At 36.2% G+C, this 25,701-nt stretch overlaps 1 protein-coding gene across 5 annotated transcripts; it reads left to right on the top strand.

The window, feature by feature from the left end:
- The first annotated feature begins 9,437 nt into the window (after window positions 1–9,437).
- Window positions 9,438–23,655, top strand: LEW1 (Undecaprenyl pyrophosphate synthetase family protein). Of its 5 annotated transcripts, none has more exons than XM_089998999.1 (9): window positions 9,689–9,829; window positions 10,421–10,540; window positions 18,366–18,403; window positions 18,949–19,000; window positions 21,337–21,625; window positions 21,979–22,046; window positions 22,209–22,407; window positions 22,611–22,707; window positions 23,367–23,655. In XM_089998999.1, the coding sequence occupies exons 3-9, from the start codon at window positions 18,396–18,398 to the stop codon at window positions 23,455–23,457; spliced, it is 804 nt and encodes a 267-aa protein (XP_089855125.1). In that variant the 5' UTR covers window positions 9,689–9,829; window positions 10,421–10,540; window positions 18,366–18,395; the 3' UTR covers window positions 23,458–23,655. The 5 variants fall into 5 exon arrangements, with proteins under 5 accessions (XP_089855123.1, XP_089855125.1, XP_089855124.1 ...); XM_089998998.1 differs by having other exon boundaries at window positions 9,694–9,833; XM_089998997.1 differs by lacking the exon at window positions 10,421–10,540 and having other exon boundaries at window positions 9,438–9,833.
- The last annotated feature ends 2,046 nt before the right edge of the window (window positions 23,656–25,701 follow it).

The raw sequence follows: 25,701 nt of genomic DNA, 5'->3' as shown, positions 1-25,701 counted from the left end.
GCAGCCCAGTTCAGACACTTGGCACAGTCCGTGCATTGTTCGGACCCGTAGCTTATGGCCTTCCTAGTCACCGTTGGTGTTTTGGGATTGTCGACACTTCGTGCCTTGCACTTGACACATTCAGGCGGCCGAATGTGTGGTGAGCCCGGAATGGCTTCCGTGTTTCCTTCGTTGTCCCATTTTGGCAGCCTTGTAGTGGGTTGTTGGTGAGCAGTACGCTGCCCACCCGTATTTACAAAATTTCCTCTATTGTAGGTTTTTGATCGTTTCATAAAAAACCATTGTTTTTAGCATCGTTACTTCCCGCAAGTGCGGTGACCCACCTTGAAAATGCTAATGTAATTCCCATATGTATGGAAATATTTTAAAATTTACTTTCAACACTTGTGTGTGTTATATCGCGGAGATTCTATGCGAATGGTCACATTATGCGAACTTGCCAATGTATGATGCTTGAAAATACATGTACTTGGAAATCTGCAATATTGGTTTGCACTCAAAGCATGTGATACTTGATTTAGCTTGATATACATGCAATCATGATTAAGTTATGCATTTTGAGTTGCATATCTCATAAGAATGTTGAATGGTACAGTCACTTGCACATTGTCACTTGTTGAAATGTGTGTTTTCATAGATATGCATAGATATATTTGCCTCTGTTTCGAAACTTGTGCAAAAGACTTGAGATTATGTGGTTGGCTTCGCATGTGCATGTTGGCATATCTTGATGCATATATATCATCAACTGCGCACATCGGGTGTTACCTTTGTTGGTTTGTGCTTGTTATATTGAAAAATGCATAAAATGCACACTACACACTCGATGAAAATTGTGATTGAGACTTGAACATCATAGGGTATGAGCAATACACTTGTTGTGATCTTTCGACTTGGCTGGAGTCTTTGGGCGATGGCCCCATGTTTGTGAATGAGCTCACGTATGACTATACCCTAGAAATGAAAATAAAAAAGAATGGTGTTGTATCGCCTTCACAGGCGATGTACTCTTTTGTAGGCCGTGTGAGGCCGAACACGTGAATGGGCAGGCCAAGTCCTCGTTTGCGTACTCCGTGGGGATCATGAGGCATATATACCTCGGAAGGAGGTTTGAGTGTCAAACCAGTCTAAGAAAGATAAACTGTCGTGCCCCATTTACAAAATGGATCCCCTTAGAGAGGGTGGATGGTACAACTTTGAGTGACACATCGTTACTATGACACATTTTTAGGAGTTGAGGCGTCCTTGACCTCCAGTCACTCAGAGTTAGGGAGGTCGAGGTTACCTTTTGAGGTACCCCTACTACTATAGTAGTACGAATTGCAATCCATTACATATGTGAGGGGTTCTCTCAGTTACGCACTGCTCGCATGAGGTTACTCGGTCTGTAGCATCTTCGGTTACCATACTAGAAATTGAATAACAGATGTCGGGTGCATGTCTCACATAATGTGAAGTTCCTTCGCGTACCCAAAGGAGTAATCAGAAGAACATAATTATTAGCCAATCATAGCTAACGTATTGCGTTAGTTACTTTGCTTGTTAGTGTTGTTCTTGTACTCGTTGTTCAATAGTTACTTTACTTGGTTGTCTTGTTCTGTTCGTTGTAGCCTGTTGCACTTGTTACTTTCGTTGTTGCTTAGACATATAGCACGTGCACTTACCTGACATATGCATATATACTTGTTACTTGCCCTATTTTCATGCTGTATTCTTTTCTTTCAAAATGGTAATGTATGGATGATTCTCTCATTAACTCGCAAGAGTACTGACCCTGTTTTATGGGGATACAGGTTATGACTATTAGAGTACGACTGTGACGACTGTGCGACAAAGGCTTTTTGGACCCCCACTTTAGACTTACGCGGTCTTGGCAGTTGGTTTGGAGAATTACTCTATTTTGGTTTTGAGAGACCCTTTTGTAAAAGAATGATTGTATCTTGTAGTCTTATTTTGTAATCGATTGTGGAATGAAACGTTTTTCTTTGTTGTTCACTCTGTAGCGTGCCCAAACTTTCCAACTGACATTCCCCTTATGGTTTTCCCGCTTGCTTAGTGCTTTAAAAAAAATCTAAAAATCTAAGGATTTTCCAAGTTGGGGTTTCGGGGCGTCACATAATGCATTATTTTTCTTGCTTATCATTCTTGCGGGTACTCATAGGACAAGTCTCGAATATGAGGAGACTATTCGGGGGTTCATTATGCCATGTATCTTAATGACCTGAGTGATTTACTCAAATGAATCCACTTTAGGTGGTTCACTACCGACAGAAACCTGATCAATGACAGCACAAACAAGATATATCCTAACAAACTTTTACAGAAGACTTGGACATACCACCTAGGACAATATTAGTAGTTTGCCCTCCAACTCTGAGGAATAGGGACCAAATGAGCTTTCTTACTTGCAAAGAGTTATAGCGTGGTTCATCAGAGTGTGTACCATCTACTCTTTCTAAGGTAGACCCGGACTAAATATGTTATTGGGTTCTCTTTGTTAAGGGCAAGAGGTCAACGCATTTTAGTACATATGTCATTTACCATTCGGCCCTCCTAGCCAAATAGCCCAAGTACCCCTCTAAGGTAAATTTTCACATTTGTCTTTCCTAGCAAGAGCATCATACCGCTCATTCATGATAGTTACACAGTTTATTAGCACATTAATATAGATAACTCGTTTGGTATGCCCTTGATACCTTTAAACTTATAACACCCAAAAATTTTAATAAAAAAAAATAGAGCAATTTTTTTTAATTGATGCAGGGCTTTATCGATGAGAATGCTAATGTTGACAAAACCACTAAACATTGAAAAGCAACAAACAAAAATAAGTAACTATATCTAAAAAGCCTTAAAGATCATAAAATCTAAATGGTAAATTTGGTGACAAATATTACGTGTTTACATAAAGTAACATTCACAACAGCGAAACATACATAATAAGTCTACAACAACAACCAAATAAAAAGAAGAGAAAACTATATTATAAAAACAACAACAAAACAATAGATACATCGTATGGAACTCACCTTAGCTAATAAGAGAAGTGAAAAAGAAGGATACCACAACCTTGTACGAGGTGGAGCAAACAACTTTCATAAAAATCATCAGAAGGGTTAGGGTTTTCGAAGGAGAAGGATTGGGGTTACCACTCTTTTCATATACAAATGAGAAAAAAACACTAAATGCACAAATTTTGCAAGAAAAAGAAATTTCGCAATACAGGTATGATACAAATAAGAAATTTCTCAATATTGGACTTTCACAAATATTTGAGAATTTCGCAACACTTCATGCGATACTCATATGTAATTTCATAATTTTTGAAATTTCATAATCTTTTTTAGAATATCACAATCTTATATGTAAATTTATTGACGATTTCTGTGGGTGTATTATTTTAGCATCATAACATGCAAAAATCAAAAAATTTCACCTGTGATGGGTAAAAGCATCAATAAAAAATTAGAAGCCTATGTTGTCCATTTAGCGAATTTGATACATTACGTGGCATTTTTTTAAACACATTATTTTTGCCATACAATATGGTTATTTTTCACTTAATTAATCATCTCCCATCACATGTTATCCAAAATAAGTCTCCCTTTAAAGTTTTATTGAAACAATAACCTGATTACAAAATTCTTATTTGGAAGTGCTTGTTACTTGTGTCTCATATCATATTAGCTCAAAACAAACTTGACTACAGATAAAAAAAACATGTCTTTCTTGGCTACAATAATCTCCATTATGGATATCAGTGTTTGAATATTATTATCGAGAAAATCATTATTTCTCATCATGAAATATTTGATGAAACCCAATTCACATTTCACAACAAAGACACATCTCCTACCATGATAAATTATCCTCCTATACCTCTCCCTTGCATTATCAATCACTTGCCATACAACATCAATTCCCCATCATTGGCCCATGTACCTTCTGATATGTCTTCTCCAATTAGTTTGCCTAATCAGCCTATTAAACCCACCACCCCTGACATAAGTAAATCTACATCAGCATTATCCTTGTCCCCTAGTCTAGATCTTATGACACCTTTCGAGCCTTTTTGAACCCATTCCATGATCACCTACTCTCAAGATGACACTCACATTCTCAAAGCCTCTCTCTGCATTGTATCCTTTGCATGTTTCCCTACTCATGCAGTTCACCCAGAACGTTGAGCCCAAAACCTTTAGACAAGCCAATTAGAGTCCTTATTGCATCAAACTATGTCCAAGGAGTTCTCAGCAATGATGTATAATGCCACATGTTCACTAGAACCTTTTTATTTGTCTCAAAACATTATTGGGTGCAAATGGGTTTTTAAAATCAAGCGCAGAGCAGATGAATCTCTAGAGCAATATAAGGTACACCTTGTCGCCAAGATATATGATAAAGAAGGTATTGACTACTTTGAAACATTCAACCCTGTAGTCAAACCCACTATCATTCACATAGTTTTGACCATTACTACTAGTTATCAATGGTCCGCTAAACAATTAGATGTCTAAAATATTTTTCTACATGGTGATATTCATGAAGTGGTTTATATGGAGCAACCTCTTGGCTTTAAAGATCCGCACTATTCCAATCATGTCTATCGACTTCGAAAAGCTCTTTATGGCTTAAAACAAACACCCACATATTGGTACCAATGTCTCAGCAATACGCTTTTAGCTATGGGATTTGTGAACTCTCACATGAACACGTCTTTATTTATTTTGCGAAAAGGATCTCTTATTGTTTTCCCATTAGTGTGCATGGATGATATTTTGATGAATGGTAATTCATGTTCATTCATCACTAATCTTGTTTCCATCTTAAGTGACACTTTCACAATCAAGGATCTAGCCAATCTCTATTTTTTTCCAGAAATTAAATCCATCACCACACCCCATGGCCTTATGCTCTCCCAACAAAAATACATATTGGATCTCCTTAGTGGGGCTGATATGGTTGGGGCTAAACCCATACTTTGTCGCAGTACATGGCTCTCTTTGTGGGATTTGGACCTAGCTTTCACAATTCAACTTTGCACATGAGAATTGTTGGGACTCTCCAATACTTCACTCTCTCAAGACTTGATTTGACATATATTGCTAACAAAGTCTACCCATCTATGGCTCGGCCCCACAGTAGAGCATTAGACTATAATCAAATGAATTATCTTATATGTCAAGCAAACCATTTAATTTGGGCTTCTTATTCGACCTACCAATTATCTTTTTCTATAACCAAACTGTGCAAGATGCCCTGATGATTGTAAATCAACTCTCTTGGTCCGAACTTACTTTCCTAAAATTCCAAGAAGCAAACCACAATTGCTTGATCTAGCACAGAGGCAGAATAACGTGAAGTGGATAATAATTCCACAAAACTTATTTGGGTCCAATATGTTATTCAAGAGCTTTAGATTTCTTAGAAGTATTTGCCTATTATCTGGTGTGATAATGCAAGTGTGACCTACATGACTGCACATCTTGTCTTTCATCACTGTAGTAAACATGTGACGATTGATGTTCATTTTGTACGAAATAACGTCCACAATAAGTAGTTGGTTGCTCATCATATTTTCTCTCATGATTAAATCACTGGCATTCTTACTAAACCATTGCCCTATTGATTGCTTTCATGAGCTTCGCTTCAAACTCAACGTTCACCCTGGCTCGTTGAGTTTGTAGGGGGATGTTAAAGCTATGTTTCCTCATGAGGTTCACGTCTTTCAAAACCATTAACATTTTCTAGAAAACTCACATTTTTGGATACATATAATTTGTCATTTTTAATATCATAACATCGAAACCCCTTTTGAGTTTTAAAGTATCCAAGAAAAGCACATGTGGTAGCTTTTGGTGAAAGCTTGTCATTCTTGTCGGTAAAAACAAAATATTTGCATCTGAAAGTTCTTAACTTACTATAGTCAGATTCTTTTGTATACAATATTTCAAAAGATAAAATTTTGTTCAAATTTTCTGATGAAAGCCGTTTTATGAGATAAACAGATGTTAGAGCTGCTTCGGCCCAAAACCTTTTTGGGATGTTTTATGAGATAAGAAGAGTTTGAATGGTTTCAATAAAAGAAAATGATGATAAGAAGATTATCTCTCCACATGTGGTGTCATAAAGGATAAAGATAAAAAGATCCTTCACAACAAAGCACCACCCTCTCAAGATAGAAAGTCTGCCACTTGTAACCATGAGAAGAATCTTTCATAAAAGTCTCAATCATATATATGTAACCATATTCAGTCTCCTATAATTAAATACCATAAATATAGGAGATTAGTTTGGGAAAGATCTCCCGACTCCCTAAAAACTTGTAACCATTCCTTATTTTAAATAGAGAGTAACTCACACGAGTAGAGTAGAGTGTGTAGAATCTATTGTGGAGGTAGGTAATAATTCATTGAACCACATTAATTGTGGTGTCCTTATGTAAAACCTATAAATTTTTTAGAGTTTAAATAAATAAAGAGTTAGTTTTACTTTAAGTTAAAAGTGTTTTTATCCTTTGAATGTCAATTTTGGTTGATTTATACGCTTAAGTATATATTTTTTACAAAGAAAGGTAAAATGGTTATTTTAATAAATTATGTTGATAAAATATTGTTAAAATATTCAATTATCATGAAAATTAATTATTTTAAAAAGTTACAAACATAGTTAGGTGTTTTTGAAGTGTTTCTAACTTAACAAGACACAGTTTAATGGATTTTAGAATAATTGCTTAAAAAGGGTATTTTGATCAAAATTAATTATGAAATAATTTAATTGAATAAATAATTGTTTTAGAGTCAAGTATTGTAAAAAATAAGACGAATAGACTAAGTTCAGTCTAAATAAATCTTTAATTTGATGATTTCTAATATATATAAACATTTTTATTAATTTTTATTTCTTCTTATTTTTCTTTTGTCGAATGAGGGTTTCAATTTTTTTGAGTAGGTCTGAACCGGACCCAAACCGGTCCGATCCGAACCCGACCCGTTAAAAAAAAAAAACGGGCGAGGTCGGGCTCCCCGCCCTCCCCCTGAAATCAGATCAGGACCCAGGTCATGCTAAACATGAGCCTTCTGCTCATGCTAAAATCGTGGCCGACCTTTTCGGATGAATGTCATGTGGCACTTGACGTTTCCGTTAAATGTTAAGTTTCCGTCGCATTTTTTAAATGGAAAAGGGTATTAAAAAAAAGTGTACTAAACCCACAAAAGACGCCTGCCTTTCGCGGTCCAGCCCTCTCTCTCTCTCTCTCTCTCTCTCTCTCTCTCTCTCTCTATATATATATATATATATATATATATATATATATATATATATATATAGAGAGAGAGAGAGAGAGAGAGAGAGAGAGAGAACAAGTGTGCAAGGCTGAATCAAATCTACCAAATGTGGTCATCACAAAAACAACCATAAGTGATGACAACAAGGGAACCAGTTAGTACGACAACAAAGAATCAAAGCACCTGAAGCTGGCATATAGGACCTGGGTAGCCAGACTTTTTACTTAAAATCATAATTGTGACCTGCATACTAGGTCATTGGGTCTCTGGCATACTAGTTATATGCATCTAGCATTGCACTTTACCACAAGTCTAATACATAAGTGCAACGACATGTTCATATTTACATGTACACTAATTTGTGATCTTTTATTTGGAAAAAGTAATACAGTGGCCTAAGAAAAAAAATGCTTGTGCCTGTACATGTGTATCAAGAAAAAGCAATTGCAGTACGAATGCACAGCTTTGTCATGCATATGCCATGGATTTGGATGGATCCTATCAAACTCTAGATATTGCCATTATGATATCTTCGACGTAGTCTATGTGAAACCAAGACATAAAAGGAAAAAGAATCCATGGTCCATATTACAATGTATAAGTGATGTTCAACTAAAATAACTGCTAACAACTGTAGCTAAAAATAATAACATAGGCAGATTGAACTGTTTTTGAAGTACACATGAAAAAGAAATTACAATTTCTCTCTAGTGGAAGCAATGCAAACACATTGTCAAACTGGCTATGTACAGGTCCAAAAACTTGCCTTGAAAGACATGGATTAGAAAAAAGGACCTCCCTATACTAACAAAAGCAGAAATTATAAGCCATCTCCTCGTATGATACTTCTGCAACCACATGCAGTTTAGTAAAACCATTTTCCTAAATCAAACAGCTAACATGGAGAGAACAATCAAGCACACACTAGTTAAACAAGTCAAAACCAGTGGCAAGTTCTACCAATGTTGATGATAGCCTGAACACTGGGACCCATGATCAAGGGAGAAGCCTCTTCACGGGAAAGACAAACACACTCTTTGTATCAGGGGATTCATGGAGCCTTCAAGTCATGCCCCAACACAGATCATGCTTAGAAACTTGGGGGTTTAAGCAAGCATGCAAACATATTGGATTCTTTTGAATCTTTGATCTGAACAGATACGTCATTTTGGGATAAGTCTTAACAATAAGATACAAGTCCTCCAGACAACTTGCTTAGAAACATACAGACGACATCCCAAAAGGCACGCAAAAGAATGTAAACAAAAACATAGAGAATGTTATTTAGCTGACCTTCTTGTCTCTTCTAATCCTTCAATGAATCTTACATGCTTGCACTTTAAATGGAAGGAATAAACAAAGCCTTTAAAAAAATGGGACAATTTGTTTTCTTTTAATCCTGAAAATTGAAAAGGTGATCCACTTAGGCCCAAACAAATTTTTGAAAAAGAAACAAAATTGATGGATTGTAGGCATCAATTCCACAAAAGGAAAAGAATGAGTTAGCACCACTTATTCCAAATATGTGACCACAGAAAAGACCATATCAAAAGTAACAATTGTGATAAGCACTTGGCAAATGACCCTTCAACTTCAAAAGCAAACCTTGCATAGTCATAACTCATAAGTACCAAAAACTGCACTAGAAGCGCTCCTGGATCATGTGTTAGGCCTTTACATGCAGATGCATGTGCTACATCCATAACAATCGCTGGCCACATAGCGTGCCCTGCAAAACTTATAGTGGAGGCTGTATCAAAAAATTGACCAATGTCGATGCAAAAGGAGCCAAATCAGAAAGATGATGATGATGGTAGTGAAAGTAAAGAACCACCATATTACTTCATTCCATTTCAGCAGAGTAATGCAGAAACAGATGAACTCTGTTAGCACTCCCAAGATCACCAGAAAGAAACCGCCGATGCTCCGGGATGGTTTGCTGCAAGATGCCTGCACGTTTCCACCTCCACACTATATATATATATATATATATATAGAGAGAGAGAGAGAGAGAGAGAGAGAGAGAGGGGGCTGGACCGCGAAAGGCTGGCGTCTTTTGTGGGTTTAATACACTTTTTTTTAATACCCTTTTCCATTTAAAAAATGCGACGGAAACTTAACATTTAACGGAAACGTCAAGTGCCACATGACATTCATCCGAAAAGGTCGGCCACGATTTTAGCATGAGCAGAAGGCTCTTGTTTAGCATGACCTGATCTGCTCCCCCCACCCACCCACCCCACACAATTTTTCTCGCATTTATCTTCTTCTTCTTCTTCTTCATTTCCCCTCTTCTTTCACCCAAGCGCCCTCCCTGTGCGCAACCTCCCCCTTCCCCCACCCCATCCCATTGACGATCCCGCGCCGCTGCCGTGACCACCGCAACCTTCTCCTCTTCCGCTTTTCCCCTTTTTCGCAGTCTTCTTCTTCTTTTCTACCTTTCCCTCAACCGAACCCATTCCTTTGCGCCTCCTCCCTCTTCCCTCACCCCAGCCGGTCGCCGAGCCGCAACAGTCGCCGTCCGGGAGCCGCAACCCAACGCCGTGGGTAACCTTTTTCTCTTCTTCTCATTTTTCTTTTCCCTTTGCACTTTTCTCGTTTGGGCGCCGTCCGGGAGCCCTAACTACCACCGTCCGCCACTACTCTCCTCTCTTCACCCGAGTTCCACCGGAATTCCCAGAAACTCGGTGAAACCCGATTTCCCCTTGATTTTTGTTTTAGAAACCGTTTCCTCTGTGATTTCGAAATCACGAGTTTCGATTTCTTTTTTTTCTTGTATGTATCAGTTCAACCATTTTGTGCGTAAATTTTTAGGCCGTTTTCTGTTTTTTTGTCTCTCCCTCCGTTTGCAACCGTGCCCGATTCACGACAGCAGGGGTATCCTTTGTGTTACCGGTCCCTTTCTGATTTGTTTCCTTGGTTCGGATTCGATTCCAATGGGTATATATATAATGTCATTGGAATAAGGTACCTTCATATTTGTGGCAGCGTGCAGCCGTGGGGTGCTGTCCAACCTTTTGGGACTTATTAGTGTATTGTTCTGGGTTTCGCAATCAGGGTTACCGAATTAAGTTTGATATTTATCGCTCGTTTGTAAAAACGTATTTAGATTAGAGTTATTGTTGTTTGTGCAGAATTTTAGCGATTTCTCATCGTGAGGGGAAGGCTAGCTATTTCGAGTAGCAGTTATTTGCGAGTAGCAGTTATTTGCGGGACTTTTTTGGTTTCAGCATCCGCTATCTCGTGTCACAAAAGTAGGATTCCTAAACTAATCGGTAGAATGTAAATTGTTGTGGTTTGATAGCAAATCTAAAGTTTTTTAGGAATATGTCAAGTATGATTTATTACCTGTTTAAATTCATATTAGGATGTGAAATGCATTTAGATTAAATTAGTAGTTTTAATCATAGTATTAGAACTGCATAAAGATATGTATGGATTGCACTGTCATTTGTTTTTGAGTAGGTACAAAATAATGTAAAAGAAGATTAAGCGATACTAGTTGTTAAGCATCGCTTGTGGCTAGAAATGCTATGCGCAATGCAATGCGATGCATAAGAATGCAAATCAGGTAAATACCTGTGGTGAGTATGTGGTGTAGTTGAACCATACACTATATTTATTTTATTGTATGCAATACTTTCCTGCTCACACACTCACTTAGTTGTAGATATCTAAGACTGTTATGCTTTAATTCGGAGATCATGCCGAGCATGATTTAAATGCATGAAAACAGAAGTGATCTTATTTTTGTAGTTCGGAGATTATGCTTGTCATGATTGTAGTTAGCGGGATATGGAGTGTGTTTGCTGCCAGTACATGTTTGAGCATGCATTGTATGAATTGTATGAATTGTATGAATGCATGACTTGATGCGATTTAAGATGATTGTTGAATACCTGTGCGAATTGATAACTAAATGAAACATATCATATGTATGAAACATGTAACATGAGTGCATAGCCTAGAATGTATGTATCATGCGTGGAAGTGTGAATGAGTGTTAATGTATGTCGTGTTGTGTGTGAATGATGTTGTGATAAGTAATATGCATGAAAAATGAAATCTTGTATGAAGTGTACATGCATAGTAACTTATGTGAGATAATCATGCATAAAGTATGTTGAATGTGATTCATACATGAAAGCATGTTAGAAATGAATCATGTACGAGAACTTGTGTGAATGATATTGTGATATGTAATATGCATGAAAAATGAAATCTTGTATGAAGTATGCATGCATAGTAACTTATGTGAGAGAATCATGCATAAAGTATGTTGAATGTGATTCATACATGAAAGCATGTTAGAAATGAATCATGACATGATAAGATCATGCATGAAAGTGAATATGATTATGTTATGATCTTGCATGGGCACATGTAAAATTAAATCATGCATATAACATAGATTGTTTTAATCATGCAAGAGAGCATGAAATGTTGATATCATGCATGAGGGCATGAGAGGGTTATCCTGTGAGATTATAATACTTGCCTTTGACCTATGACTTAATAATAAAGATAACCCTGGACCATGGGTCCATTTGAAGCGTCGGTGAAACTGGTCTCTCTGAGATGGCTGGGTTCGTCCCGATCTCTTGTCCTCTCGGGAGAGGAAAGGGCGGTACAAGCCTCGTGAGACATGTGTTTTCAAGGGCTGAAGGCGCTTCTTGTCCCCGTCCCACAGAGGTTAGACTGTTGTGGCTGCCTTTGAAGATCCTCTTCTCAACTAGGTAATTTGGGAAAGTTCAGGACCCTCGAAAGATCAAAAAGCGGCCATCTGTGGGGATCAAGATCAAGAGAACAAAGAAGGCAGCAACATCAGTGAGGTGGGGGTCGTAGGAATCGTAGAGATTGCTTCTGGTCTAATCTCCAACCCTGTAATCGGGTGGTATCTATACACGCTCAAAACTACTACCAGGTGGCTCGATTGGTGCCTTGGAAGGAATCAAGTTATCTGGCATCGTTTCTTGATCCGTTTATACCAAGGTGAAAACCGACACAGGCCTGCCTAATGGGCCATTGTAAACACCCCAAATTTTTCTCATTCATTTTCAAACACCCTCTTTCAGCATATGCCAATCCTCTCAGGAGTCTAACTCTAGGTCCGTCCCAGTTTAGGTGTCATTTCACCTCTTTCATCGGTAAAATTCTCATTTTACTCCTAGGTAACCTTAGATCCCTAACAACTAGATCCAGTCAAGCTCATTTCAAGTTCAAAACAGTTAGAATGTCAATCATTTCTAGCTCCTCTGAGCTCACGATGAGCAAATCATGTTCATTTATGACCATTTCAACTAAAATTAGTTTATTTTCTCAAAAATGAGCTCAATTCTAGCTCTAATTCTGAGTCTGTTAATCATTGTCGACCCTATCCTTCTGAGTCTAACCTGAGCTCACCAGGAGTTCAAGTGGCTCGATTTCAGTTCAATTTCATTTCCCGCAGTCTAGGAACCCATTTCAGCTCATTTTAGTTGAAATTGAGCTAACCCTTGTCGGTTGAGCTGGTGTTTGAGCTTTAGATTTAGTTCATCTGAGTATTACTGATCTTTATTTCAGCTCAAACCCAGTGCGGTCTCGTTACCCATTTCACTGTAGTGTGCATTTCTTACCATTTTTCTGAGAATTGCACCATTTCATGATCATTCAGTCTAGGAGTTTGTTTGAGTCAGTGTCATTTTAGTTTATCTGAGTTCAGAAACCTTAGGATTTAGTTTAAATCAGTCGAAACCAGTTCAAATCTCATCTTTCAGTGTCACTCCTCGCCTTGTAGGGGCAAAATCATTTCTCGGCTATTTTATCCGAAACTTCATTTTTTATCATTCCCCCAGCTGGTACAACCACTAATCGGAGCTCGAATCAGTTTCATTTCTAAAAATTTTAGTTATATCCGAGACTCAATTCACATTTGGATTGGATCCAGGGTCGGATCTGAATCCAATTATCAATTATCATCCTCGAACATGAATTCTCAATTCCTTGTCTCTGCTAGGGGTCTGGGACTTCAAATCCCTCATCCAGGGTTTTCATTTTGTAATCATTTCATATCATTTCGTATTATTTCATGTCATTTTGTCGTATTGTATGTCATTTTCGAGATCCAACACTCTGGTTTTTCAAAATCTCAAATCCAGATTCGAGTTTCAAAACCTTATTTCGAAATCAATTTCAAAAATCTGGGTTATAAATCGACATTTGTCATTTGGCTAACCCCCAGGGCTTTATATTCCTTTATTTCAAAAACATTTTCTTTAGAAAGCGATCTAGATTTGTTTTAAACTCAATTTTTAATTGATCTCAATTATCAGATGGAAGCCATTTATGTGGCGTCGCTTCTGGATCACTTCTTTTATTTCTCAAATTTTAGTTATCTCAGAGTTTTAATTAATTTAGGACTCTGTATTTTTACCTTTTAAACATTTTCAAACTTTCATTGTATTGGTTTTAAATCAGAGGTGGACTTACCCTTTGCCCATTTCTTTCATTTGGCCTTTTTTTAGAGTTTTGGTCGGATTAGGACTCTATCTTAGAGTTTCAGTCGGTTTAGGACTGTACCTTTTATTTCTACTCTTACCTGTTTTCAAGAAAACCCTGAAAAATCTTTCAAAAGAAACCAAAATTTTAGAGTTTTAATCGGATTAGGACTCTGTTCCAGAGTTTCAGTTGGTTTAGGACTCTAACCATGATTTTATTTTTTAGAAAATCTTTCAAAAACTTTTTCATTTGTCTTTCAAAAAACCAAATTTCAAAGTTTTAGGACTTTATCCTAGAGTTTCAGTCGGTTTAGGACTCTAGTCTGGAGTTTTAGTTAGTTTAGGACTCTCTTTAAACTTTTAATTTTTATCTGGTGATTTTAACCTTGTTTTAAAAAACCTTTTTAATCTTTATTTTAACCTTTTCAAAACCCAAATGTGGGACCCACACAACTGATGCCATATTTGAATGATTTTCAATTCATTTAGAACTCTAGTTGATTTAGAACTTTGATTTTTATCTTTTGTTCCAAACTCCTTTTTGAAAACTTTATTTTAACTCCTTTACTTTCAAGTTTTAAAATCGTTTTTGAAAAATCGAATGGGGCCCACAGTAGGTAGCACCATATTCGAAGAAGTTTAGGTTAGTTAGTGTTCTAATTACATTAGGAATTTGGAAAAGCCAAAAGTGATTTTAAAATTCAACCTTTATTTTGATATTTTAAAACTTCGTTTTTAAAAATCTTGAAATTAGGGTTTTAAAAAACCAAATGTGGGCCCATAGTAGGTGGCGCCACATTTGGGATTGTTTTAAGCTAATTAGGAGTCTTAATTAATTAGGGTTGACTAATTAGAGTTTTAGTTAAGTTAGAAGTCCCAAGCGAAACTGCCCCCCCCCCCTTTAATTGGATTAATTAAGAAGACTTTCAAAAAAACTAAAACTCTTTATTTAATGGTTTTAAAAACCTATAAATAGGGGCTATAAGGCATGCTCTCTCATCCTCTCTCTCTGAAATTCGTGGCTCTCTCTCTCTCCTCTCTCTCAACCCTCCTCCTCCTCTATTAGTGCAAGCAAGGTAAGTTCCTCTTCTCTTTTTTATTGTTTTGTCTTATTTTTTTCATTTTTCTCACCATTGCCGCCCCCCTATGCATGAGTTTTTTTTTTTCGTTCAAGTCCCATGCTCCACGATTCAAGATGATTATCTACTGATCATCCATGGTTATTTGCACGTTTTTGATCCGTTGGAATCGTTGATAATGCGTTCATTATGCTAAACGCCCGAAAAAGATCGAGATTCAACCTTTCAATAGGTCGAATCCCTCTTTTAATGGCTAAATCAAATTTGTGACAGTGCTTCCCTGATTTTTTTTGTTTATTTTATCATGTTTATTTTATTTGTTCAAGCATCAAATCATGATTTGTTGCATTATTTACATGTTTTTTTTTTATAATTTTGCATGCCTAGATTAGGGTTATTCATGTGCTTTATGAGTCATGCGTATCTTGATTCTGGCCACGTGGGAACGACGTTATTTCATGTGTGTTTTTATATCAATAAAATCTGATTTTTTTATGGTTGAATCATGCATGTGTCTGTGATTTTCAATAAAAAAATCAGATTATTTTGGGTTTTGTAACCCTGATTAAAAATTCAAAAACCGAAACTTGATTCCTATATCGTGAAAACGCTATGCAGAATTAAGGACGGTTTGGCGAGGTCATATCTCTCTCGTCGGAGATCGTATCGACGATCCGTAAAAAGCAGTGTGTTCGTCTTCAAATTTTTCTACGGTCGTTTGCTATTTTTACTTTATCAGAAATCATAATCTGTTTCTCAGAGACCGTTATATATTGTTTAAGCTCTGGGTCAACTTGCGTGGATCGTATCTCCCTAACCGGAGATCGTATTTCCAATCCGTAAGAAGCCACAGATTCAGTTGCATGTCTAGTTTTATTAGTGTGATTTTGGTAGTTTTTGAAGTCTGTTTGCTATTTTTATTTAAATCGAAATCAGAACTGTCATTTTTGGAACCGATATATGTTCGCCGAAATCAAACGCATATTGTCGAAATCGTATCTCCCTAATCGGAGATGCTTTTTCTGATCTATAAAAAGGATTATTTTTGTTCAGATATCTAGTTTCTCCATGTGAAATTTTATAGTTTTTTATTATTGTTTGATACCCTATTCGGGTCTGACTCTGCGACACGTACGTGACCGCGAGCAAAATCGTATATTTTTATGTTTTTATTTAATTTTTACATCAAAATAATTCAAAAAATTATATTTTTCGATTGCATTTTAATTTTAGGGTTATTAGAAGTATCCATGTCAATTTTTACGAATTTTGGAATTCATTTGATGCATTATTTAGTTATTTTACAAAAACAGGATGCACACGGAGTCCTGATTCAACTAAAACATGGGCAAAAATGTTTTTTTTTTCAATATTTTGTATTTTTTATGAAAAGTTTCATGTTTTTAAGGTTTGATAATGTTCATAATCATATTGGGGTGCCCTCCACCCGATTTTGCGTTGTTTTGAAATCGTTTGATCCCTGGATTAAGCGTTTTACAAAAAAAAAATTTAAGAAACCCTGTTTTTAACCCTGTTTTGTAATAAATGTCAATTTTCAATGGTATTTTGGTCATTTTTCTCAAAATTCCGAATTTCAAAGTTGTTTATTTTTATTGTTTATTCAATTCTGCATCATCCTTTTATTATGTTTATTTCAGAGAAGCATGGAAAAAGACTTATATTCGGATAAAACACTCAATTTCAGATATTATTTGATAAATCCCGAAAAGTCGACATTTGTCTACTAATGGATTTGCTGATTTTGCAGGAAAGCTCAAGAGTTTATTTCTTTTTCCTTTTCCTTTATTTCAATTCAATTATTGATGTAAAATGTAAATGTAAACTTTGGAATAAGAATTTACTTTTTGTGCTTAGAATAGGGCTGCATTGCATATAGTTTATTTTCAATAATTATAATCATGTGATGAATGATGATTCATGCATGTTCAAATTCACAATGGTCTACATGAATGACATGTGTACTCGTTTCTAAGGAGTTAATAAACTCGATTGAGTTCGTATTTGTGGCCATAGTCAGAATACGAACGATATCAAGATTTATCATCTTCTTTTAAGCCACAAACGACCTACACTCTTAGGTTATTTTCATAAATCATTGCACATTCTCAAAACTTTTCTAAGTATTTTCCTTTTTTAGAATCAAATGAACTATATTCAACACATATTCGTGGCCATAGTCAGAGATATGTGGCAAATATATTTCATCTAAATTTTATAAGGCACAAAAAAATCCTTTTTTATCAATGATTTTCTTCAAATTCTTTAGAAAATATTTCCAATAACTGCATTCATGGATCATTTAGGTTTAGATCACATTATGAAAATATTTCATAGGGCCACACGCCCATCCCTGTTGAGTTATTTCACAAATCCACTTCAGAAAAATCGATTTTCTCAAAATTACCCAAGTTTTCCTCAGAAATTGATTTTCTCATAATAGTTTCCCTTTACAAATACTTTTCTAAGTCTAGATTCACAATTTTCCAAGCTTCAATATTTCTCAATTTCAGAGTTCAAAGTCAGAGTAATCAACTTTCTCAAAGTTATTTGAATTTTCTTCAAAATCGATTTTCTCAAAACATCAGGATTTCTTCAAAAATCGATTTTCATTTTCTTCAAAAGTATTTTTCAACGTGATTCATGATTTTAAAAGGGTCATTTTTCCAAGTAATTTTCAAATCTTCGAAGCATACATCATGTTTTCAATCTGCATTTTCAAAAATTCATAGCACATGCCTGATTATTTGTGCATTTAGGGAATAGAACATCGATTTAGACAAGTTGAGCAAAGCAAAACATATAATTGATCATTGGTTCAATTACCCCTGGTTATGACACCAGGAACGGTTGAACCTCGTACCGACAGGCAAGTCCCATTCCTCGAAATTTTCTCGCATTTTAAAACGGAGGCGAGTTATTTTCAAAATCTTTTTCAAAATATCAGTTTGACTTGCAGAAGTAAAATTTTGCGATGATCACAGCCATGCGGCTTACTTGTGGCTGTTGAAGGCCTTTCCTACCTTGCCCTGTTGGTCATAGTTGTTTTTGGACTGCAATTTCTTGACAAGGGGTTTATACCCGGCCCTCTGCCTGGCGACCAGTGCTATGGCTGATGGCCAAATGTGTGTGTGTGTGTGTGTTTGTTGTGAAGTTGCCTGTCAATTTCTCTGTAAGGGGTAAATCATGTGTGACTTCAAGCAAAAAACTTTGGTTGGGAATTGGGATGCTGGGTACTATGGAATACGTATGCGTCGTGGCTGTTGTCCGGATAGCCACGACATTGCCATTTTCTTTGTTTCCTCTTCTCTATTCTCAGACATGATTGGCTTTTTTGTATAAGAACATCAAAACATTTCAGGGCTTCTTCCGCCAATCGGATCTCGATGTCGTGTGTGTTGTTTTATGTTCTCTATTCTCAAACACTGTTGGCTTTGTCGTAATCTTGATTATCGCAATCTTTTTAATTTCATTGATCACCCGTTATAATGGTCTCCTCTTTGCAGGGCAAGGGTAGCTGGATCTCTTAGGGTCCAATGGACAGGTGACTCTCTCTCTCTCTCTTGAATTTTAGGAGCATGACATGTATGCCTTGCATTAACTTTTAGTTGGGAGAAATGGATTGGTTGCACAAGCCTTTGAATAAGTTCTGTTTCGGGAATAGAGAAATTTTGAAGTTTGTTTTCTCCTGTTAGAATGACTGGATTTACGGGATTAACACATGTTCACAGCTCTTGAAATCCCTTGAATGCATCACTGGTTATGTCAAGTTTCGTTCATATATTGCGTGGTCTATTTATGCACAAGTTATTCAAAGTTCAAAAGAAGAGTTAGCCCTGATAACTAAAGTATCTTTATTGATCATGTCATGGCATTATCCAAGTGAGAAACTCTGTATTTTTCTTTCAAGACGTGCATGTAGTTCATTTACCGAACTCTTATCATACCTACTCATGCAAAGCTGAACTTTTCTACTTTGAACTGTTATGCAGTTAAGCCTTTTTATCTTTTTCCTAATCTTGGATACATCATGCATCATGAGGCAGCTATGCTAATTACGTTTTTTCTGCTTTTCTTCACTTTTTCTAGGAACAAGGACTTGCAAGATATAGTTTCCATGCAGTTAACATCACCTTTCTCGGTGAGTGGTGCACCCAGCTCATGATCAAGACTCCATTCTTATTTGGATAACAATGGTTTCTTAAAATCACATTTGCTCTGAGATTTTTTTTCCCTTTTTTTTTTGAAATCTAGCACATGCAACTGCGTCCATGTTCAACCTTAGTTGTCATAGGCACTAGGGGGAGCCTAGGCGGTGCCCAAAAAAAAAACATAAAAAGCATAATAAGAAACATGTATATTGTCTTCTCTTTCTTCTTGTTCTTTTTCTCCTCCTCGAAGAAGAAAATAAATTATATGTCTTAAAAAAAAAAGGCTAGGCTTTTAGGGCCCCTGCGCCCAGACCTGGTTGCCCAGGCGGTGGGGCTGCGCCTAGGCGCCGCCTTTTGACAACTAAGTGTTCAATCAACACCATTGCACTATGATGTATATGTTTGATATAAATTGTGTCAGTCTCAACATATTACTTTCATTGAGAACTTATTTTGGAAGGGAACATGAGAGGCATAAAGGAGAAATTAGAAAGAAGTTGAAATTTGACATGGCAAAGGAGCAAATTAACAACGGTCCATAGCCTTAACACTATGTATGATCCAATGCTATCAGTTACTGCCTTGATGCTTATATTTGATGCCAAATTCATGAAGAACTGAAGAAAACAATTTTTTATCAAAATTCTACTTAAAAGAGGAGTTATATGACATTTGTAGGAAATATGTTGTCTCTATTCAAACCTTTTTTTGGCTTTTTCTCATTTTGCATTGGTGATATCCCGTTTTAGTAGTAGTCTTCATTGATACTAATTTTTGTCATTTGATTTTTTCAGTCAGGTCCACTTATCATTTCATTTGATCATTTTATGCAAAATTTTTGCCAAAATCCACCATGGGCATCTTTTACACAATGGTGCATCAACAATTCAGATGCAGCACAGAAAATTTGAAAAACGTCATAAAAATCAAGACGCTGATTTTGTTTACTAGGTTACTTCTATCCATTTATAAGATTATAAATGAATTTCTTGATATTGTCAGAACATTTTTCATCTTTTCTTCCCTTTTCGGGTTGTCTCCTGTCATTATATTTCCCAGTTTTGAATAAATTCTGAGAAGCAAAAAGAATAAAACCGGGATCTCAAAAGGATGCAGATCCCCAATTTTATCTATTTTTGGATGTTGTAGTCCAAGTGTATTCAAAATTTCAAATGCATTCTCTAGTTATTCAATCCTTTTTTGAAAGTGTGGGATGTTAATCTTTGATTGTTTAAGTGTTGAGTGTCAAATCATCAGATCTGGCTTGTCAATCCATGGGACCGTCATTGATTTTGCTATTGCCTTTATAGTAGCTACTGAACAATGATGTCCTTCAGGATGCACATAAGCTGATTTTGTGGATAATTTTCTGTCACAATGCCCTTCACGAATTCTTCTGTTTTTGTTTATAACATATGTGGCCCATTCCCTGTTCTCCTTGAATCTTTTTCTTTCAGTCATTCCAACCCATGAAATTTTTTATGTCTAATCTTATCCAAACATTATACACAGGCAATACTTTTAATGGCCTTCCAAGGGTCCTCTTCTGGTAATGTTGTCATTGATAACAACCCATAATCTACTCATCTTAAATGGTTGGTTTATTCCAGACCCATCCAACCAAAATGGGTCCATCATTGATCCAATCCTTAATAGCATGTATGAAACTGCATGCAGAAGCATAATCCTTCACTTGGTTTTAGAAAATGGGCTCTTTTTTTCTTTTTTGATAGTCCAGCTGGGGTTTGGCAGACCCCTACCAGTTATACAGCCATACCATTGGGATTCGAACTTGCAATGTCCCAACACAAGGTGACGTGCACTCACTGCTCCTACCAGACAAGCAGAGTCCCCGTTGGTGAAAATGGGCTCTTTTAATGGAGCCTATTATGCATGTATTGATTTCCTTGGAGATTGTGAGATCTGTCTTGGGCCTCTTAACGACTTTTGTCATCATTTTGAGTGGAAACTGAAAATATAATTACAAAGATAATTTATACTGTCACTTTATTGATAATATTCGTTTAGTGTCTTAAAGTATGTATATGCATATGTCTCAATGTGTACATGTTAATGAATTTCATTTCATTTCATGTTTTCTATTCTTTGAGCTAGTCAATGAGGTCCATGGCATGTTTATGGTTTAGTAGAAATTATTCGGTTAGTTCTACCTTTGTAATATTTCTACCTTACATTTTGGTGAAGTGAATCATCATGTAGGTATTTATCGTCTTGTTATTGAGTTGTTTACAAGCGTATGAAATTTTCTGATGTATTTTTGGACAATATTAATATATGGCATGATTGAGATCTATGGGGCGTGCAGGTTCTGCAGAGATCTAGGGCATGGAGGCTTATTCTTAGACTGTGCTGGTTTTTTCTTCATCTACTGGTTAAGCTGGTTCATCTTTCCACGCGATTAGTCCACAAGTTGCAATGCTATCTTATCCTGATTGGATATAAGTTTAACCGTGTTCCACTAGGACTGAATACGCTTCAGTCTGTAGCTATTGTTGTGGATAGTGAAGAAGCTTTTCAAATATCAAAAGTACTTACTCTTGTTCGCTGGCTATCAAAATTTGGCGTAAAGCATATATCTCTTTATGACATGGAGGGTAAGGTTGTTTGTGATTTTAATTTTAAGATGATATATTTTCAATTTGTTTGTAAGTTTTCATGAGTTAATAATAGGGCCATATACCGGTATCGCTGTTGTTGTTGCTTTTCTGCCTAAATTTGAAGGGTTTAAAATAATATTTTTACATATCGTGTCTGCATCTCAGAAATGGTTGTTTCCACTTTCTGCTATTCCTTTTGTAAAAGCTTATTTTTTCTCACTTTTTAGTGTTTCTTCATTAAACAGATTATATTTTGTTTCTGATGATGATGTTAGGAAAATGAAACTTAAGGATGTCGTCAGTGGATTTTTAAGCTGGTCATTTCTTCTGATGCATTTCATATTTTTCAGGAGTATTGAAGGAATCAAAGAAATTCCTTGTAAAAAATTGGAGTGATCTAAGTATAAGAGAATGGAAGGTAATTTATGTTCTTGTATTGAACCCTTGTATTTTTAAAATATTTGGTTATCTATTTTCAAATATTATTATTCACTTACCATGAATTATGAGTTTGCTTCTTAACTTGGATATGGTGTTTGTACTTGTTCTGAGAAATTCATCTACCTTTCTGTGTATTCAGGAAGTTGATAAGAGGTTTGCATCTCATGATAAAAAATCTGTGGAACTTGAATGGTTAACCTTTTCTGATGGGAAGGAAGCAGTTGTTAGAGCAGCGAGGTATATCTGCTCAAACTACTCAAAACCTGTGGGTGTAGATGCCAATCAAACCAATCAGGTCCTCACAGAGGCTGATGTGGACAAAGCATTGAGAGCAGTTGGTTAGCCCTGTATTCCTTTTTATCTTGTTTATAATTTTAGGACACATTTTATTTTATTTTGGTTGATAATGCCTGTGGTCTTACTCTGTGAATATTATAGTAACTTCGACATTGTGGGTTTCATTCATTTCTTTAACCCTTTGTGTTTTGAACAAAACATGTGGTTTTCTTTATATTCATCCACATTTCTTTTGTTCCCACAGGTTCTGGTGGACCGGAACCTGACATCCTGTTCATATTTGGACCTGCCAGGTGCCATTTAGGGTTTCCTGCATGGAGAATGAGATATACAGAGATTATGTAAGTCCAATTTAGCTAAGCTTTGTGCTGGAGTGTTACTACAAGGGAATAAACCAATATCTGTATACCCCTTTGTTGTTATCTTTTCTGTAGACAGGCTAGCTATTTATTGATTTTCTAAAAAGTAGGATATTGCTTTGATTTTTCATGATGCCTTTTGTGATAGAACATTTCTAAACAAGCGAGCCATTTGATTGCCAATTTTATGCCTTGAGCAAGGTCCATCTAGCAACATGTTATGATACCACAGGATTAAGCTTTCAAGGTGGAGATTTTCAGCTAATTTGCAAGCAAGCTGCAAGTGCATGGGCTTGGTTATCTCAAAATAACCTGTCCGAGAAGCTCTTTTACTAATGATCATTCCTTAACCTAGTTGGTAAATTGGCTTCTTGTTGAAAACTAAAGTTTGAGTCTTCAGGGATCTGGTCGTTCAACTGATATCTGAATATTATTTCCTACAAAATTTGGTGTCTTTTTCTAAATATAAGGTCTTTGTGCCATTCAATAACAATTCATGTTGGCAATTTGATGTTTTCAGTGAAAATTAGTGCTATTTGGTTGCTGCTTTTGTAGGGCTGTGAATTCATAGATTTTATTTCATTTTCTTGTGCTATATTCTGATTACATGGACTAAACAAGCTCTGTTCATCTCTTGGCAGACATATGGGAAAGTTGAGATCATTGTCTTTCGGGGCCGTATTGAAAGTACTGTTTGACTTTTCAAAGAAACACCAGAATTATGGTAAGTAGTTGATGTTGTATTGCCCTGCCACTACGGATGGATTAAATGTATAGATATAATATTTTCCTAAGGCCTCCTGCTCATATCGACATTAATTGAAAGGTCATCAGTTGTATCATGTATATTGATGCATACTCCCTGCACTTGTGTGGCTATGTAAATAACTGCTCTTTATTATTGATTATTCTATCTTATTAAATTCCAAAGGGATGTTGAAAGGTGGACGGTCTGTGTGTAAATAGGGATGTCAATGGGTGGGATGTAACTCGAATCAGAACCCAATTAGTCAGATTCGGTTGCCAAATCCTTGTCCGATTAAATATCAGATTCGGTATTAATTTTTCATTGAAATCTAAATCTGAATCTAAGATCCAAATTAGATTAAGTTAGTAGTTACACTGCCACCACTTGCTCAAGCAAAATGGCTTCCAGACCCACCTAGAAGCATTGTGACTAGCCAATTAAAGTGTTCTGTCATGAATTTTCCTCAAAGCCGCTTGAACAGATAAATCAATGCTGCATTAATGTTTTCATTCTATAGAGAACAATGACCACCTAAAAAAAGAAAAAACAGAGGAGACGTGTACAAATGGTTCAGAAAATGTATTTACACTAATCCTGAACCCCCTAATCTTTGACTGTCTGAACCTCTCCCATCATGATGATTGCTAATGTTGAATCTTAAAATGTAAGGACTCATAATTCTCTTACCTTTCTTCACCTTCTTCCCTCCCTTCGCAGATCCATAAATAGTTCCACAGGACAAACGCCATAAGTTCTGCCCACGTGGTGTTTGTCCTGCGATGCAAACACAGCCTTAATTTTTGCCATTCAAGAATATATGTCACCAATTTTCCAGATATCCGTCTTTGTAGTGACACCCTTTTATTACCATGAACTTCACAAAACTATTTCCTTATTGTAAACCCATCTGCATATACATAAGTATAGTTTTTGAAGTTTATCTTGCATTTTTAAACAAAAGCATCTCAACAAGTAAACCCCTTGGTGGTCTGCACAGGTGAGATGCATTTGGTTAATAGATCCTACTGGTAATCCTACTAAATATAAAAGTAGAAAAGCTATGAATGAGCAGGTCCCTTTTCAATGGATGCAGGAACATAAGCGACAGAGAGAGGTGTATTCAAGGTCACAAAAAATGTCATGTAAGAATTATGGAAAGAACCCATAACTAGTGCCCTCAGAAATAAAAGGAAATAGCAGGAGGTATTAGTCATTAGAATAAAGGGTAGAAGGATACCCTTTGTACCAGTAAGCGTGAGTGATTCATTTTCACACCATTCCCTGAAGCCCATGGTCTCTTCTGAAACAGAGGTTGAGAAGAAAATAAACAATATCAGATTTATTTTTGTCCCAGATAAATATGACTGTCTGTATGCATAGTCATTGACTCTTTCTTGCCTTTCAAAATTGACTGAGCAGAACCAGAAGCACTCTTTCTTGCCTTTCAAAATTGACTGATCTGAACCAGAAGCAGGTGATGACTGTAATGTGCTGCTGGAGGATTTCTGACGATTAAGGCAAAACTATATATAAATATATCGAGAGAGAGAGAGAGAGAGAGAGAGTAATGTGGTGGTTCTGCCCTGTTAGGCCCTTTAAAAAATCGTAGTTTTCGGTATTTTTTCTCAGATTTAACACCATAGATGTGATCCGTAGGTTTTGTTAAGTGTGAAGGGGCGTTTGGAATCTGGATCACCAGAATCTGACCCATATACAGGTTTTTCTGGTGATCCAAAATCAATGGTTATGAAGGCATCAATTTTTTCTGGCTCATAAAAAATATATTTTTTCATCGAAAAACATTATCCAAGAGTCGAGTCCCTCTAAATTGAGCATGCTAAACACATCTAATGGTTCAGATCTCACATACATATTGATTAATATTGAATACTAATGAAGGTACAAAAATAATGAGTAGAAATCACTTTTTTCTTCTAAAGTTTGCAATGGTTTGTTTTTAGCAGAAAACTTATTTTGAATCATGTGATTATGACAAGTAATTAGATTTTTAATGGGTCCAAAAATCAATGGCCCACAATGTGCCAAATTTTCATAACTCAAATGATCATATTTTTACATCAGAAAAGCACGATCTAAGGCTTGATCTTTAACAAACAAACCATGCTGAACACATCTATGTGATTAGATTGAGTCGATACAACTTGCACATGTGATTTCTAGCTCATTAATAACCAATATTTACCATATATATATATACTATGGGCTTC

This window comes from Nuphar pumila, chromosome 3 (assembly GCF_984573655.1).
Source record: "Nuphar pumila chromosome 3, dmNupPumi1.hap1.1, whole genome shotgun sequence".
In the NCBI taxonomy this organism is placed as follows: Eukaryota; Viridiplantae; Streptophyta; class Magnoliopsida; order Nymphaeales; family Nymphaeaceae; genus Nuphar; species Nuphar pumila.
This window is presented reverse-complemented; position numbering and strand designations above follow the sequence as displayed.

Coding starts and splice junctions, on each gene's coding strand:
- LEW1 (XM_089998997.1), top strand. Junction 21,626..21,978: donor ATCTCTTTATGACATGGAGG/GTAAGGTTGTTT, acceptor CATATTTTTCAG/GAGTATTGAAGGAATCAAAG. Junction 22,408..22,610: donor CAAAGCATTGAGAGCAGTTG/GTTAGCCCTGTA, acceptor TTGTTCCCACAG/GTTCTGGTGGACCGGAACCT.